The following is a 14,299-nucleotide window of genomic DNA, read 5'->3' on the forward strand; positions in this document are numbered from 1 at the left end:
TTCCCTTTCACTATTATTTAAAATCTATTTTAACAAATTTTTTTTAACTCATGAAAAACGCAATAGAATTTTGTTATCTACTGAATGTCTCTTAACATACGTCAAGGGTACGTGAAGTGAAAAATCGACAAAGGATCACATTTAGGAAAGGGATAAAGTGGCGGCTGTCAAGGATAGACGCGTGGTATATGTCAAGTCACATAACGAAGAAGGAGATCTGTACTGTGCTCGACAGAAGTGGGATGCAGCCTTCCGTGTTTAAGAAATCCAGATAAATAGATTCTTAATAGTAACATAGTTATGGGAAGACCTCGACTGACGGCTTTCAGAGTGAGAAACGACGTGGGATGCACGCGCTATGAAGCGCACCTGCGTAAGTGCTCCTCACGTGCCCATGTGTACGTGAGCGTGTGTCGTGCTGTCTGCGTGTATATACACACAGTCCGTACGTGAGGAGTATGTGTGTGTGGTTTCCGGCTTCTCCGTGCTTTTATGTTTAATTCCAAGCATTAAGAGACTAAATCCTTTGGGAAAATCATCAGTCTCCTCGGCGGGAATTGTCTGGGGGTGCTTAGCCTGACGATTCACGGAGCAGCCGAGAGTCTGGGGGTGCCGGGCCTGGGGGAGCGCAGGTGGCAGCAGGTGCCCCGAGCAGCTGCCTGGCTCCCGGCTGTGCTTGGGCGCCTGTGGCTGCGTCTCCTTGGGGCGTTCACGTCCCTCCATGTGCGAAATGGGCCCGTGGGAGCCCCCGGGATGGAGAGTAATGGGGCGCAGAGACCGGGTGGGCCAGGCTCCAGGTCTGGGCAGGTCACGCGAGGGGAGCCGGCCGCAAGCTCACCTCACAGGTGCCGCTGGGTGCGGCCCGTCGCCCGAGCAGGAGCGTGCCCCACTTTCCTTTCATCCTTGTCCTGTTCCGAGCGGGGGACACATGGCCCCCTCCCACCGTGGATGACTGGCCCGAGAGGCTTGGGCCCCGGGAGCCGGGCGCGGCTCTGGTCTGGGACGCCTGTCCTTCTCAGCGGCCCCCAGGCGACCCCAGGCGACCCCAGGTGACCTCAGGTGACCTCGGGCGACCCTGGGCGACCCCAGGCAACCCTGGCTGACCCCAGGTGACCCCAGCCAACCCCAGGCGACCCTGGCCAACCCTGGCTGACCCCAGGTGACCCTAGCCGACCCTGGGCGACCCCGGGGACCCCAGCGCATTGGGGCGAGACCCAGAGGGGCGTGTCCTGTTGGCCGCCGCTGCCCCAGGAGTGGCTTGGAGTTTCCAGTGGGTTCTTTTTTTTTTTTTTTTTTTTCCCAGTGGGTTCTGTCCCGAGCTGCCGCTTGAGTCCCGGTGCCGGCAGCCGCTGCTCAGGGACGCAGGCAAGCTGCTGGCGCCTCCCCGCGTGGGACTCTGGGCCACAGACCGTCGGGGGGCGGGAAGCTTGCAGCGCCGGCCGCGAGATGGGTCCTGGAAAGAAGCACCAAGGAAGGAAGGAAGTCAGTCTTAATGGGCCAAGCACGGCCCAGCGTGGCCGCAGTCCCCCCGGGGCAGGCGCGCTGGGCTCCTCTGTCCCAGCGCGGGGACGGCCGGTCGGCCCAGGCTCCTTGCTTGCCTGTGACGCCGATTTATTTTCTTCCCAACCTCTCATCGCATTTCAGCTCTTTAGTATTCTTGGCAGAAGGGATTGACCAAACACAGGATGCTTCTTTGTGCCTCAATAATGTATTCAAAATTGAATACTAACCCCCCGACTCCCTCACCCCCCCCCCGCACCCCACTCCCCAAAATGATAAAACAGCCATAAGAAAGTATTCCGGTTCCAGGTCCCTGTCTGGCAAGAGCTTTCCAGGCCTGGCGGCTTCTCTGCCTTTCTCCTTTCCCTCTCCCTCCTCCAGCCGTTACATTTTTTAATTGGAATCTTGCAGCATCTGTCAACCTGAAAAAAATAAAGCGACTCCTAGTCCTTACAGACACGATGAGAGGTTCAGTTGCGTCAGGCGCAGCGGCTTCCAGGCCGGGGAAGGGTCACGGCTCCGGAGCCGCCTCACCCGTCCGCTCACCCTTTCCGGGGAGACAGGTGGGGTCTCCTCTGGGTGCCGGCAGGGCCCCTGCACCTCCTCGCACCCAGGGCTCCCTCAGACGTGCGTGCGGAGCGCCGGTGTGCTCTGTGCTTTTTAATGTGAGGCTTTGAGACTGTAGCACGCGGTTGTTAGGGTGATGGCCTTCCTGGAGGAGCCCCGCTGCAAGTAGGTCATCGACAGAGGTTGACCGGACTTCCTTGGGCGGAAGCAGTTCCGCAGGATCACTGCGTCCTGCTCACGATCCAATGTGCCAGGCCACGCGGGTCCGGGGGAAGCCTGTTCACGGGGAATCCCGCTTAGCGTTTTAGGCTGGAGTTTAAGTCCCAGGCGTTTGACCCTCCCAAGAGTCATTTTTTTTTTAATATTTTATTTATTTATTCATGGGAGACCCAGAGAGAGAGAGAGAGAGACCCAGGCAGGGGGAGAAGCAGGCTCCGTGCAGGGAGCCCAATGTGGGATTAGATCCCAGATCTCCGGGGTCACCCCCTGGGCCGAAAGCGGCCCTAAACCGCTGAGCCCCCCCACCCCGGGCGTCCCCCTCCCAAGACTCTTGCGCGGCGCCCAGTAATAAAGAATGAAGAGTTTCGCTTGCTGATATGCGCCGTTGCTCGGTCACCTGTGAACCCCGTGCGCACAAACCCGGTGATGCCAACGCAGCTGGAAAGTCGCCCAGGCCCCCACACAGGGCCAGGAAAACAGCTCGGACACGTCCCTGCTGACCTGGGACATCCAGGTCAGAAATGCCAGAGTGGATGCAGCTCAACTGACCCATCACTCGCTTGACAGAAGTTACGGCTCGCTGAGGCCCGTGTTAACCAGGTGTTCTGCAAACTCGCCGCGGGGGGCATTGCAAGGCTCTTCGGAACTTGAGTCCTGGGTGCGGGGGGAGGGGGGGTCCAGTAATGGTCAGGAGGAGATGCTCCCGCCCCCGCCGCGAGGACTGAACACGGTCGAGGAACGAGGATCTCCGTCCGTGGACACCGTCAAGAAAGTACTGGGTGCGGTGTTGTTCCTGCCCAGCGTGAGGAAGGAGCCATAGGTTGGGGTGACCCTGGGTGTCCGTGGCCTCGTGGCCGGGCACGCAAGGCCCCGCAGGACCCGACGGCAGGCCACAGCCGTCCGGCCTCCCCTGGACCTCCGCACCTATGCTCCTGCCTCTAGGCTCCTGCTTTCCTTTCCCTTGGGTGGCCCGAGGTCCCTCGCGTCCCCGGAGACCGTGCACCTGTGCTGTGCACGCGACGCATCACTGCCCCTTGCCTGGAGGCGGGAGCGTCACTCCCGTCGGATTTCCGTGCTGTCCGTAGCCCTCGTCCCTGAAGGAGTCGGTGTCTAGAGGTCAGCGCACGGGGCCGTGAAGCCCCTGCCCGTGTGGCGGGTGCCCCGCGAATACAGCGTAAATCAGGGCACGCGGTACCCCCCAAGGCCGTCCCCAGTAGAGACCAGCGGGATCTAGCCTGTCCCACCCAAAGTGTCACCCCCACACCCGCTCGTTCAGGACGCTCCTCGGCAGAGGAAACCTGGGGTCCCGCTACGGCATTTGGAATTAGACTTCAGTTCACCCTCAAATCCACTCAATCCCCCTTATTTTCAACAAGTAAAGTACAAGTAGGTCAATCAAGTCACATTCTCGTCGTGATGGGCCAGAGCGTCTCTGTGGGTTCAGGACAGCGTTGGCCCAGGGCCGCGGCCGCCCCCTCGGGCCTTGTACTCCGCGTCCACGCTGCAGGAAGGAGAACCAAGTGACTGGCCTGCGGTCGGGGGTGAGCGCCGAGGGGCAGCGCAGGGCCCGAACGGGACGGAGGGGACCGGCTGCTTCCTCTGCCACCCGGAGGCCGGGCCGCGTCGGTGGCCGCCGTTTGCCGTCCAGCCGGGGTCGGCTCGGGCCGCCAAGAGGCCGGGGCCCCGGGGCTGACACCTGCCGTCCTCCAGCGCGCCGGCCAGCAGCGGTCCCCTGCGTCGCTCCTGGCCCCGGAGGTCCCCTCCCCGGGACGGCGCCCAGGCTCCACCCTGCGGCGCCCCGACCTGTCCCTCGAGAGCTGCCCTGTTCCTCCGTTTGTCTCCATTTGAGCTCGAGCCGCCGACGTGCAGCAGGGCCGTGTGGTCGGGATCTGACCGGGGAGCCCGAGCGGCCGCGTGGGCGCCGTGGATCAAAGCTACTTTCCGTGGAAAGGAGGCGGCCTCCTCGGGCCCTCCGGCCGCAAAACCTCAGAGAGCAGCAGGCTCCGGCCCGGCCCGCCCCCCGCCTTGGGGACTGACGGGGACACTTGAAAACCCCGCATTGGGGCAGGAATCTGAGTGTCGTGTCTGGTCCGGATCCTGGTCCCAGTGGAGCATCCCTGGGGCGACGGGACGAGGGAACGGGTCTGTGGACATGGGACGGGGGCCTCCGAGGTGCCCTCGACGCCAGGCCCTGGTCGACCGGCGTCACTCATCTGTGAGGCTCGTGGGCAAGTAGACGTCGTTCACGCGGACTTGTGCAGCTGCCCAGGTCGGGCGACGACGGGGAGGCCGCTGGCGGGACACGGGCCTGCGGGACGCCGTCATTCTGTGTGTGGCGGGGACAGGGAGCAGCGGCTGGGTCCCGAAACAGCTTCCGACTGTTAATCCGTCCAGCACAGAAATGGGATCGGGAGAGTTGAGGGAACCCAGAACCGAGGGGAAACGGCACATCTGCCGAGAAGGACCCAGACGCTCAGGCGCTCGATCAGAGGACGCTGGAGAGACCGCGTTTGTGGGGACACGCGACGCCGCCGGTGGAGGAAGCCCGAGCGGGGGACGGTTCCCGCGGGCCTTGCTTTGGGAAGGTCGGATTCTGCAACGCAATTGTGTAGGGAATGAATTAAGTCCCCGCAGTTCTGCACACCGCGGCGCGGCCGAGGACGGGGGTGCGACCCTAAGGCTCAAGGGACCCAGTGTCCGGCTCCTGCTGTTTGCACAGCTTTGATAGTGGCACGATTGGGAAGGGGGACGCTTCCTGGGACTCCCTCACCGCCAGCAGACGTGGGTGCCGACACCCACCAGCCTCCGCCGCCACCGTGGTCCTGGCACCCGGTGGCATAAGACAGGCTCATTATCGAAACACAGAATGTTGGGGCGCCCGGGGGCCCCCGTGGCTGAGCGTCTGCCTCTGGCTCAGGGCGCGACCCCGGGTCCTGGGATCGAGTCCCGGCAGGGAGCCTGCTTGTCCCTCTGCCTCCACCGCTCCCCCTGCCTGTGTGCTCGCTCTCGCTCTCTCTCTGTCAAATAAATGAATAAAAATCTTTAAAGACTAAAACTAAAAAGTAACTAAACACAGAACATTGTTATTAAGTTAGGATTTTTTACCTTTCCTTTGGGGCATTCATGATTGGTTCAGCAAGCAGCTGAAGAAGACGTATCTGGCTTACATTCAGAGCCGCGGAGTCTACAGTTTTGTTGTTTCCTACGGTAACTTTATCGTTCTTGGTTGGACTCCTCCTTGACGTCCTCGCTCAAAGGAGACGTAGGTGACTTGCTTTCTGTATGCTGAAGCCTTTTTTTTTTTCCTTCGCGTATGAAAGGTAACCAGGATGGGTGTAAAATTACTTGATTGCGACCTTTTTCTTACTGAATGTATGTTTTTTAAATCTTGAAGCTCTTATTGTCACTGAGAAATCCATAAAAAATTCCCCCAAGGGCCCCTTCTTTTCGGCCAGAACGGGCGTATCTGATGGCTGGAAAAGAAGGCAGGGCTGAGGGGGTACAGCAGCACCCTGGTCTCTTCAGAATGTAATGTCTGCGGTAAAAGGAGGGGGCACAGGCATTGGATCGACCGAGACCTTGCACCGACAGAAGGTATCCTCTCTTCCGTTGTCAAAATAATTAAATACATCAAAAATCATGTACTTGCAACTGTAATGTTAACAAGACCATCTCACGAGTGTTCAATTTGGCTTTTCTATTTCACCATTTGTTTCTTCAATTTTTTAATATTCTATTTAAATTAAAAAAATATATTTTATTTAAATTCAGTTTTCCAACATAGAGTATACCATCCAGGGCTCATCCCAGCAGGCGCGCGACCACTTCACCGTTTGAGAGGCAAAGTCATAATGTCTGATGGATCTTCGAGTTGGCGGGCATTTCCCATCATGTCTGGGTCTGGATCTGCGTATGGACACACGAGCATGTGTGTACGTGTACCTGTGTATGTATGAATTTCATGCAGTGACTCAAGAAAATAATCCAGTCTTTCTGATAAGGCCCTTGGGATTGGCCCAAAATAAAGATAATAACAATGTAAAACTTTAAAAATGCACTAGCCCTTCCACGGTGTATAATACTTTCTGCACGGTAGTGAATTTCCTGGTATTTATTTATTTATTTATTTATTTATTTATTATGATTTTATTTTATTTTTATTTTTATTTATTTATGATAGTCACACAGAGAGAGAGAGAGAGAGAGGCAGAGACACAGGCAGAGGGAGAAGCAGGCTCCATGCACCGGGAGCCCGATGTGGGATTCGATCCCAGGTCTCCAGGATCGCGCCCTGGGCCAAAGGCAGGCGCTAAACTGCTGCGCCACCCAGGGATCCCAATTTCCTGGTTTTTAGAAAAATCTATTTCATGATTATGAAATTATCATTGCAGATATTCAGAAATTGCCTGAATACAGATAAACAAGTATCCCGCAGAGCTTCATCAGTGATAGACGTTCTTAACATTTTGCTTTAGCTCTTTCCTGACATTTTTCTGCGTACGTACACACACATGCCAGGCGCACAGGGAGGGGAGGAGAAAAGCGTGCACTTTTTAAAAAATTATTTTATTTTATTTTATTTACTTATTCATGAGAGACACAGAGAGAGAGAGAGGCAGAGACACGGGAAGAGGGAGAAGCAGGCTCCCTGCAGGGAGCCCGATGTGGGACTCGATCCCAGGACTCCGGGGTCACAGCCTGAGCCGGAGGCAGACGCTCAACCGTTGAGCTCCCCGAGCGTCCCAAGACCTGAAAACTTCAGGTTTCTTTAGACAGCCGGCTGCCCAGCTAAACATTTTGCTCCTGTCGGAGGAGAGGGGGATGGTTGTTGGGGGTAACTGGAGGTCACTGTCGGAATAGTAGTTCATGAGACTGCGCTCCGACCGGCTGGAGCATCCTCATCATCCCACACCCGCGCCCTCTGATGCTAACTTCTGGATGAGGAGCAGGATTATCGGAACGGTATCAGGTGCCCGAGTGTCGGGTAATAGTTTACATACGTCTTCTCAGCCGACCGTCATACCCTTCTTCATCCTCCTTCAGAGAGAAGACTGAGGAAGTTGAGAAAGGAAGTCTTGTGTCGGATGCGTGGAAGGGAAACGAGGTGTTGAAAGGCCTGGTCACATTCAGAGCCCTAATAAATAGTTGATTAACATGAAATTCATATCCGTGACTATCTGACTTCTGAATCCAAGTCCTAGTACCTACTGTCTAAATACCATTTTAGGGGAAATTGTTGGAAGAAAAGCTCTACCACAAAGGTATGCGTAAGTCTAACGCTGTTGGTGCGCGCTGTCAAAGTACCCTTTGTTGTTGTTGTTGTTTAGATGTTATTTATTCATGAGACCCAGAGATAGAGGCAGAAACACAGGCAGAGGGAGAAGCAGGCTCCATGCAGGGAGCCCAATGCGGGACTCGATCCTGGGACCCCAGGATTATGACCTGGGCCAAACGCAGGTGCTCAACCGCTGAACCACCCAGTCGCCCCAGAAAGTACCCTTTGGAAAGCAGGTAGCAGTTGATGCTCCCATCAGTAGTGGATGAGAGAGTCCCTTAGTGGTTAGATATTAGAGGCAAAAAACAAAAAAAACAGCAAAGGAAAGAAAGATAGCCAGAAAGAAAAGAAAGAAAAAAAAAACCCTATTCTTGTTTTAGTTTGCATTTAGTTGACATCTATTGATTGATGAATAATAAGGTTAAACACATTTGTATTTATTATTTCTTTTGTGAATTGTCTTTTGTACAAATATTTTGCTCTTTATCCCATAAAGTTTGTTCTTTTACTAATAAGTTACTAAAAGTCTTTGTGTTAAACATGTATAAACATCAGATTTCCCCTCGTATCTTTGGGTTTTGACATATTCTATTTGTTTATGTTCACTATTTTTGTTATTTAGCTTTTAGAATAATTTTGGAATTTATCATTCCATAAGCGAATAGACTTTAAAAGTGAAAAATAGCCTAAATGTCATGACAGCTGACTCTTTATGAAAGTATCACCCTAATTTAAAAAATAATACCTCTCTCCTAGAGTGTGGAGGACAGAAGTGAAATATATTCTCTGAAGGCTTTTATTTGCATAAGTCGATTATCTCTTTTACTTAAATATCGTTAGCTCTTTTGAGATCCAGATGCTTAGAAAAGATATGTTATTTCTCTCTGAAAACAGAGGATGTACCCTTGGTTTTAAGTCCCATAGAAACAGACATTGGCCCAAAACAAGTCTGGCTGTGACCCTGACGAGAAAAATAAACAAGACCTTGCTGTTCCCGTCTATCTAGTCTTGTTTTTGCCCCGATTCAGGTTCTGCAGGTGTGGGGTGATGATAGCTATGTATTTTGGGGGGACAGGTGTTGGAATTCTAGTGCAAGAAAATGGGGACAGCTAGGAGTTGACTGTGTTGGGCGGGAGTGATTCCATAAACTGATTAGAATTCTTGCAGACCATTTGCCCCCAAAATAGCGATGCTCCTTCTTCTTTCTTTCTTTCTTTTTTTTTTTTTTTGATATTTATTTTTTAAAGATTTATTGATTTATTGATTTATTGATTTATTGATTTATTTATTTATTTATGATAGACATAGAGAGAAGAGAGAGAGGCAGAGACACAGGCAGAGGGAGAAGCAGGCTCCATGCAGGGAGCCCGATGTGGGACTTGATCCCGGGACTCCAGGATCGTGCCCTGGGCCAAAGGCAGGTGCTAAACTGCTGAGCCACCCAGGGATCCCCTTTTTTTGATATTTATTAAGAGAGATATGAAAAAATAGTATTTTAAGTAATGTGAACTCTAGGAAGAGAGGAGAGATTTTTATATATTGCACGTTGTGGTGAAGGCTTAGTGTACAAAGTTGTATTATATTCTGTGCTATGCTATTATGAATCCTCTAGTGTTGCACATTTTTAATGTCAGGGATAAAGATCCCTTTGTCTTAAAACATCATTCAAGAGTCTTCATGAGGGCTCAGTTTGGCCTTGTGAGGACAGGATATATAAGGAATCGTCAGCCTAGAGTTTGGACACCAAAACATTCAAAAAAATAATTTCTAAAACCGGGCCTATCAGACACCCACGCAAAAAAAAAAAAAAAAAAAAAAAAAAAAAAGTTTAGCTTAGCAGGTTTCTTGGTCCTTGATGCATTCTTCTTCTCCTGCCCTCCCCGGATACGTAGCTCTTCAGGCTGCGCTTGACGGCCGGTGTCCATTCTTGCTACACCTTCTCGGGGTCCTTCTTGCCAAGTGTCTCGCCAAGTCCTGATTAGTCACTTGCTCCCTCTCGTCCCCGTGAAATCGCGTATTTCTTTGCCCTGACTGCTCGGTTGCATATTTCTTCACTCATTATCTGATTGCTGAAATCCATTGTAAATGGGCAAAATTAGTAAGGACCTCCGTACATCTTCAGTATGTGTGCTGCCGAAGCGAGCGCAGGCCCTCCGTACATCTTAAGGGAGAAGCACTTGAGCATCGACGACTGTGTCACTGGCCTAAGCACAAAGCAGGTGTGCTTGAGGGACTGAGGCAGCGGGCTCTCGGGTGCAGCGTCTTCCGTTGCTCCGAGCCTGGGAAGCCGGTCTGCTTTTTCCCCATTGGTCATTTGTCTTCATCTCTAAATTGACAAGGGATTTATTTAATAACCAGCACGGCCTATGTGACGAGAGACACTAGCTTAACATTTGCATTACTAATAATTACCATTTTTTGAGATCCACATGGTCGCCAACGCTTTATAGTTAGTTCCTCATCTAATTCACGCTGCTGCGGTAGACGTGATGGCCGCTCTCCATCTTCACCCTTAGCTTCCTTGGAAGCTAAAGCTTTAGCATAACTGGAAGGTGGCAGACCTAGAACCCGAACCCAGGGCTGCTGATCACAAAGCCTCCGCCTGGAACCCCCGTGTCGCTCGGTGAACGTGGCTTTATTCACAGCAGCGGCAGGGGCTGCGGCCTTCCATCTCGCGGCCTTCCGTCTCGCGGCCTTGCATCTCGCGGCCTATGCAGTGCAAAGCACTAAGTTCTTTGGGGGAAAATGGAGCACATTAAAAACAACAACAGAATCTTGAGCTTTTTTACATCGATGCTTTTGGTTTCAGGCTCGCTGCTACCGCGGTGCCTTCAGAAGTAAGGACGTCGGTCACTGTTGTCCCTCCCGGAGTCTGGAGCACGGCGGCGTCTGGCGGGCCAGTCGGCTGTGTCTGCTGCGGCCTGTCCTAACGCCCAGATGTCACCAACACCCCTCCCTGTAACTAGCCACGAGGCCCCGTCCCTTTCCTCCCTGGGAGCGGGCCCGGGTCACCTTCCCGCAGGTCTCTCGCAGCCCTGCCCCTAGAGCCGGGCGCACGTCTTTCCCCGTGCGACATGCAGTGAGGGTGTCCGCTCTCTGGGTGAAAAGAGCAAGTGATGCGCGGCACTCAGTGACCGTATTGGCCAGAAACACACGGAGGCAGTTAGCCCTTTCCTGCGTGCGTGGCTCGTTCAGTCATTCCACTCGGGTTTTCAACAGTTGTCATTTTCCCTAATACCCTGTGATGCCGTATAGATCCCTTGGTTGACCCAGTTCAAGGGGGCGGGGTGGGGGGAAAGGAAGAGCGGGGACAGGAGGAGATTTTTTTCCCCCAGTAAGTAGTAAAGTAATATCTATTGGTAATATATTCAATTAGCTGTAGTAGCAGAAAGTAATGCCTGAAAATGTGTACAGTTGGCACTGAAACAATGACCTAAGCATTCAGGGATGCCCAGGGACATGTGTGCCTCTCGCAGATTCCAGCCCACTCACTGAACTCCCTTCAGGGCCCACCTCTGCTAACCATGGAAGTGCTGGGTGGATTTCCTCGTGCTCTCGCGTGGGGTGGTCACGGGACCCAAGAAGAGAAGCAGGACATGGAAGTCTCCTGCAATCCCAGCGTGGCCTCGTTCCACACATTTCAGAATGTGTCTCTGCTATTAAAAGGATTTCTCGGAAGCCTTTTAATCTGCTGTTTTGCGGGATTACACTACACCTATGATACGTAGCATCTCTGTTATATTCAAATAGTAACTTCTAAGGCATGAGAAATTGTAGCTCGCTGTCAACCTTTACTGTTTGGGGGTGTTTTTTGTTTTTTTTTTTTTTGAATAGTGTTTTTCCCCCCCTGCAAGAATAGTGGCAAGTTCAATTGTATCACTACACTTGCTTTGGGTAGATGAAGGGATATTTTTGAATTTTTTTTTTTTAAATAAATTGAGACGTCTTTCCAAGAAGTGCCACTGATTTATACATCGGAACAAGGAGGATGCGCCTCCAGGAATAAGCTACCGAGGAAAGTATTTCATATAATATCATCTACCAAGAGTCCAGTTCCAGGGTATTAGACAGTTCCTAGCCTCAGAGGCCCTTCAGTCTGTTGGCTTCCACTGGACTGAAACAGCGGTGATGAGAATGTGTCCATTTTTCTTGCTGTTCTCTGGAAATCCTATTAGACATAGCAATTCACAGCCCAATTCAAATTGATTACATTTATTTTCAGTCGTGACTCAGAATGTCTCTAAGGTCTAATGCTTAGAAACAGATTCGCAAATGACTTCCAGATCTCTCTTATGCATCTTCCTCCCTTCTCGCTTTTTCTTTTCTTTTTTTTTTCTTTTCTCCTTTTGGTGGGCAGCCAAACAAATTTTATTGAGCAGTAGTACCAAGCTCCCGAGGAGGAAGGGGACCCAAGAAGGTTGCCTCTCCCTCGCTCTCGTGTAGCCTCAGTAGTTTACATGTAACACTGAATGTGGAGATGATCAATCCTGCTATATGTGTACAAGTTCACATTTATGTTATCAGAAGTTTTATTTTCCAAGTTACCAAAAGCTCAGAGTTTGTTTGAATGGAACGATCATTTAGAAACTTGATCTACTTTCTTTTTTTATGAATTTATTTTTTATTGGTGTTCAATCTGTCAACATATAGAATAACACCCAGTGCTCATCCCATCAAGTGCCCCCCTCAGTGCCCGTCACCCAGTCTTCTTTCAGACTCTCTCCCTGCTGAGAGAGCTTGGATTCTGGAGCTCTTGGGAGTTAGAGCTGAGGCTAGGAGATGGAGGTGTCTCTTGACTTGGGACAAGGGAGGCCTGGGCCTTGGCCCAGGCAAGAACCAGATCTGGCTGGAAGGCTGTGAAACTCTGCTGGCCAAGTGTGGGATGTGGAGCAGCTTTCAATGGGGGCTTGACAGATCCCCCGAAGTAGTGTTGCATGGAGTCCAAGGGTGCCTTCTATGGTTGAGGACCACACTGGGAACTTGGGACCATAGAGAGTTCTTAAAGAGCAAGCAGATTCTAGAACGATCATTTGTGCCTCAGGACCTAGTTGTGTGACAGCAGGACAATGATGTTTTCTGTGGGTAAACACCGGGGCCTGCACTGATCCTGCCACAGACCCAGATCCATCTTCTGAAGAAAATTCTAGCCCAGTCAATGGATACTCTCATGACCACAGTGTCAGTCGAGATAACACCGAGGCAGGATGCTGAGTGCACTGAGGGGGAGCAGGACGCAAGAACAAACGTTGAAACCTGAGATGCAAGTGTCAAGAATCCGTATTTGCTTTATAGAGCGCAGAGGTCAGGTTTAGGAGCTGGAAGGAAGTAGGAAACATGACCGTGGAGAAGGGTGGCCTGAAATAGGATCCACAGACACAGTCATAAATATGAACGGGGTCAAAGCCCTGGGAGCTCAGAAGACCAGGACAACCCGGGAGAGGCCCCTCATCCTCACCACGGAATGCGGACATCATGGATCTCTGACTCCTCTCTCGCCACCCGAAGAGGGTCGCTCCCTCTTCCGTGAAGTCGCATTGCCCTGGTACCTCCGGTTGCCTGGATCCCACTATATAGTAACCATAGCTTTCTCTGCCCGTTCTGGTCTGTGAACGCCTTGGTGCCAGAGTCTGACTCACCACAGGGCATAGGGACGGTCTTGAGTGGTCAGAGATGTTGGGAGTATCTGTATCTGTGTGTGGAGGAAACAACAAGTAGCCTTGATACATTGGTTCATTCTGGGATACGGATAAGGGTAAGCCGGTTGCCACCATCCATTCAGATGTCTCCGCCTGCTCTGGATCTTTGCATTGGTGGAAGGGCATGGGGATGTGTGCATAAGCCCAGAGCCCGAAGTGGGGTGTATGTACTTTTGGGTGGGCCACAATCAGTATTTGGGGTACAAATGAAGATGATGAGATCACTACCTGTAAAGTCTAATGCTAAAGCACGATGACCACTGTTCTCTTGTATATGACCCTCATGTCACACACTACTATGTGGTTTTCATTTTTTTTTAAGATTTCATTTATTTATTCATGAGAGACATAGAGAGAGAGAGAGAGGCAGAGACACAGGCAGAGGGAGAAGGAGGCTCCATGCAGGGAGCCCGACATGGGACTCGATCCCGGGACTCCAGAATCAGGCCCTGGGCCGACGGCGGCACTAAACCGCTGAGCCACCCGGGCTGCCCAGTGGTTTTCCTTTTTGTGTGACTTTGCTGTGACAGCAAACCAAAAGCTTTGTTGTATCCATTTTACAAATGAAGTATAGAGAGCTCAAGTAACTTGCCCAGTATCATGTAGCTCGTAAGTAGGAGAGCTTGGATTAAAGTGTCTGAGCCCAAAGGAAAGGGAGGCTCTTGGGGTAGCCCTGTGTATGTACCCCGTTCTCTAATATTTACCACCATGAATGCCCTTAGGTTCTGAGTACTGTCTCTTTCTTAAGAATGAAAGTAGTAACAGAACAATGTTTGAAGAAGTTTCTTCCATAACTCAGCCAAAGACATTATGCGTGCCAGTAATCTCATTTTCATGTTCACAACCTACTCGAAGTGAGAAAGCAAAACTAAAAATAGGGATGAGGCAACGTAATGTAAAGTTCCTGAGCAATGTCATAATAGCTAAATTTAGGTAAATATTATTGCAAAGAGAGATGTACTTTGTTAAAGTGGTTGGTAATTGGGGAAACAGAGCAACGAGCCCTTAAAATCTCTTCCGTGTGTTTGTCCTGGGGTATACT

General features: G+C 51.5%; 1 protein-coding gene across 1 annotated transcript in view; it reads left to right on the plus strand.

Annotated features, from left to right (window-relative positions):
* The first annotated feature begins 267 nt into the window (after positions 1-267).
* PTPRZ1 (protein tyrosine phosphatase receptor type Z1) overlaps positions 268-14,299 on the plus strand; it is a 156,057-nt gene continuing 142,025 nt past the window's right edge. Inside the window, exon 1 of the mRNA XM_038556356.1 lies at positions 268-373. Coding sequence (XP_038412284.1) covers positions 301-373 — 73 coding nt within the window. The 5' untranslated portion in view covers positions 268-300. The remainder of the gene's footprint in view (positions 374-14,299) is intronic.

This window comes from Canis lupus, chromosome 14, assembly GCF_011100685.1.
Source record: "Canis lupus familiaris isolate Mischka breed German Shepherd chromosome 14, alternate assembly UU_Cfam_GSD_1.0, whole genome shotgun sequence".
Classification (NCBI taxonomy): Eukaryota; Metazoa; Chordata; class Mammalia; order Carnivora; family Canidae; genus Canis; species Canis lupus.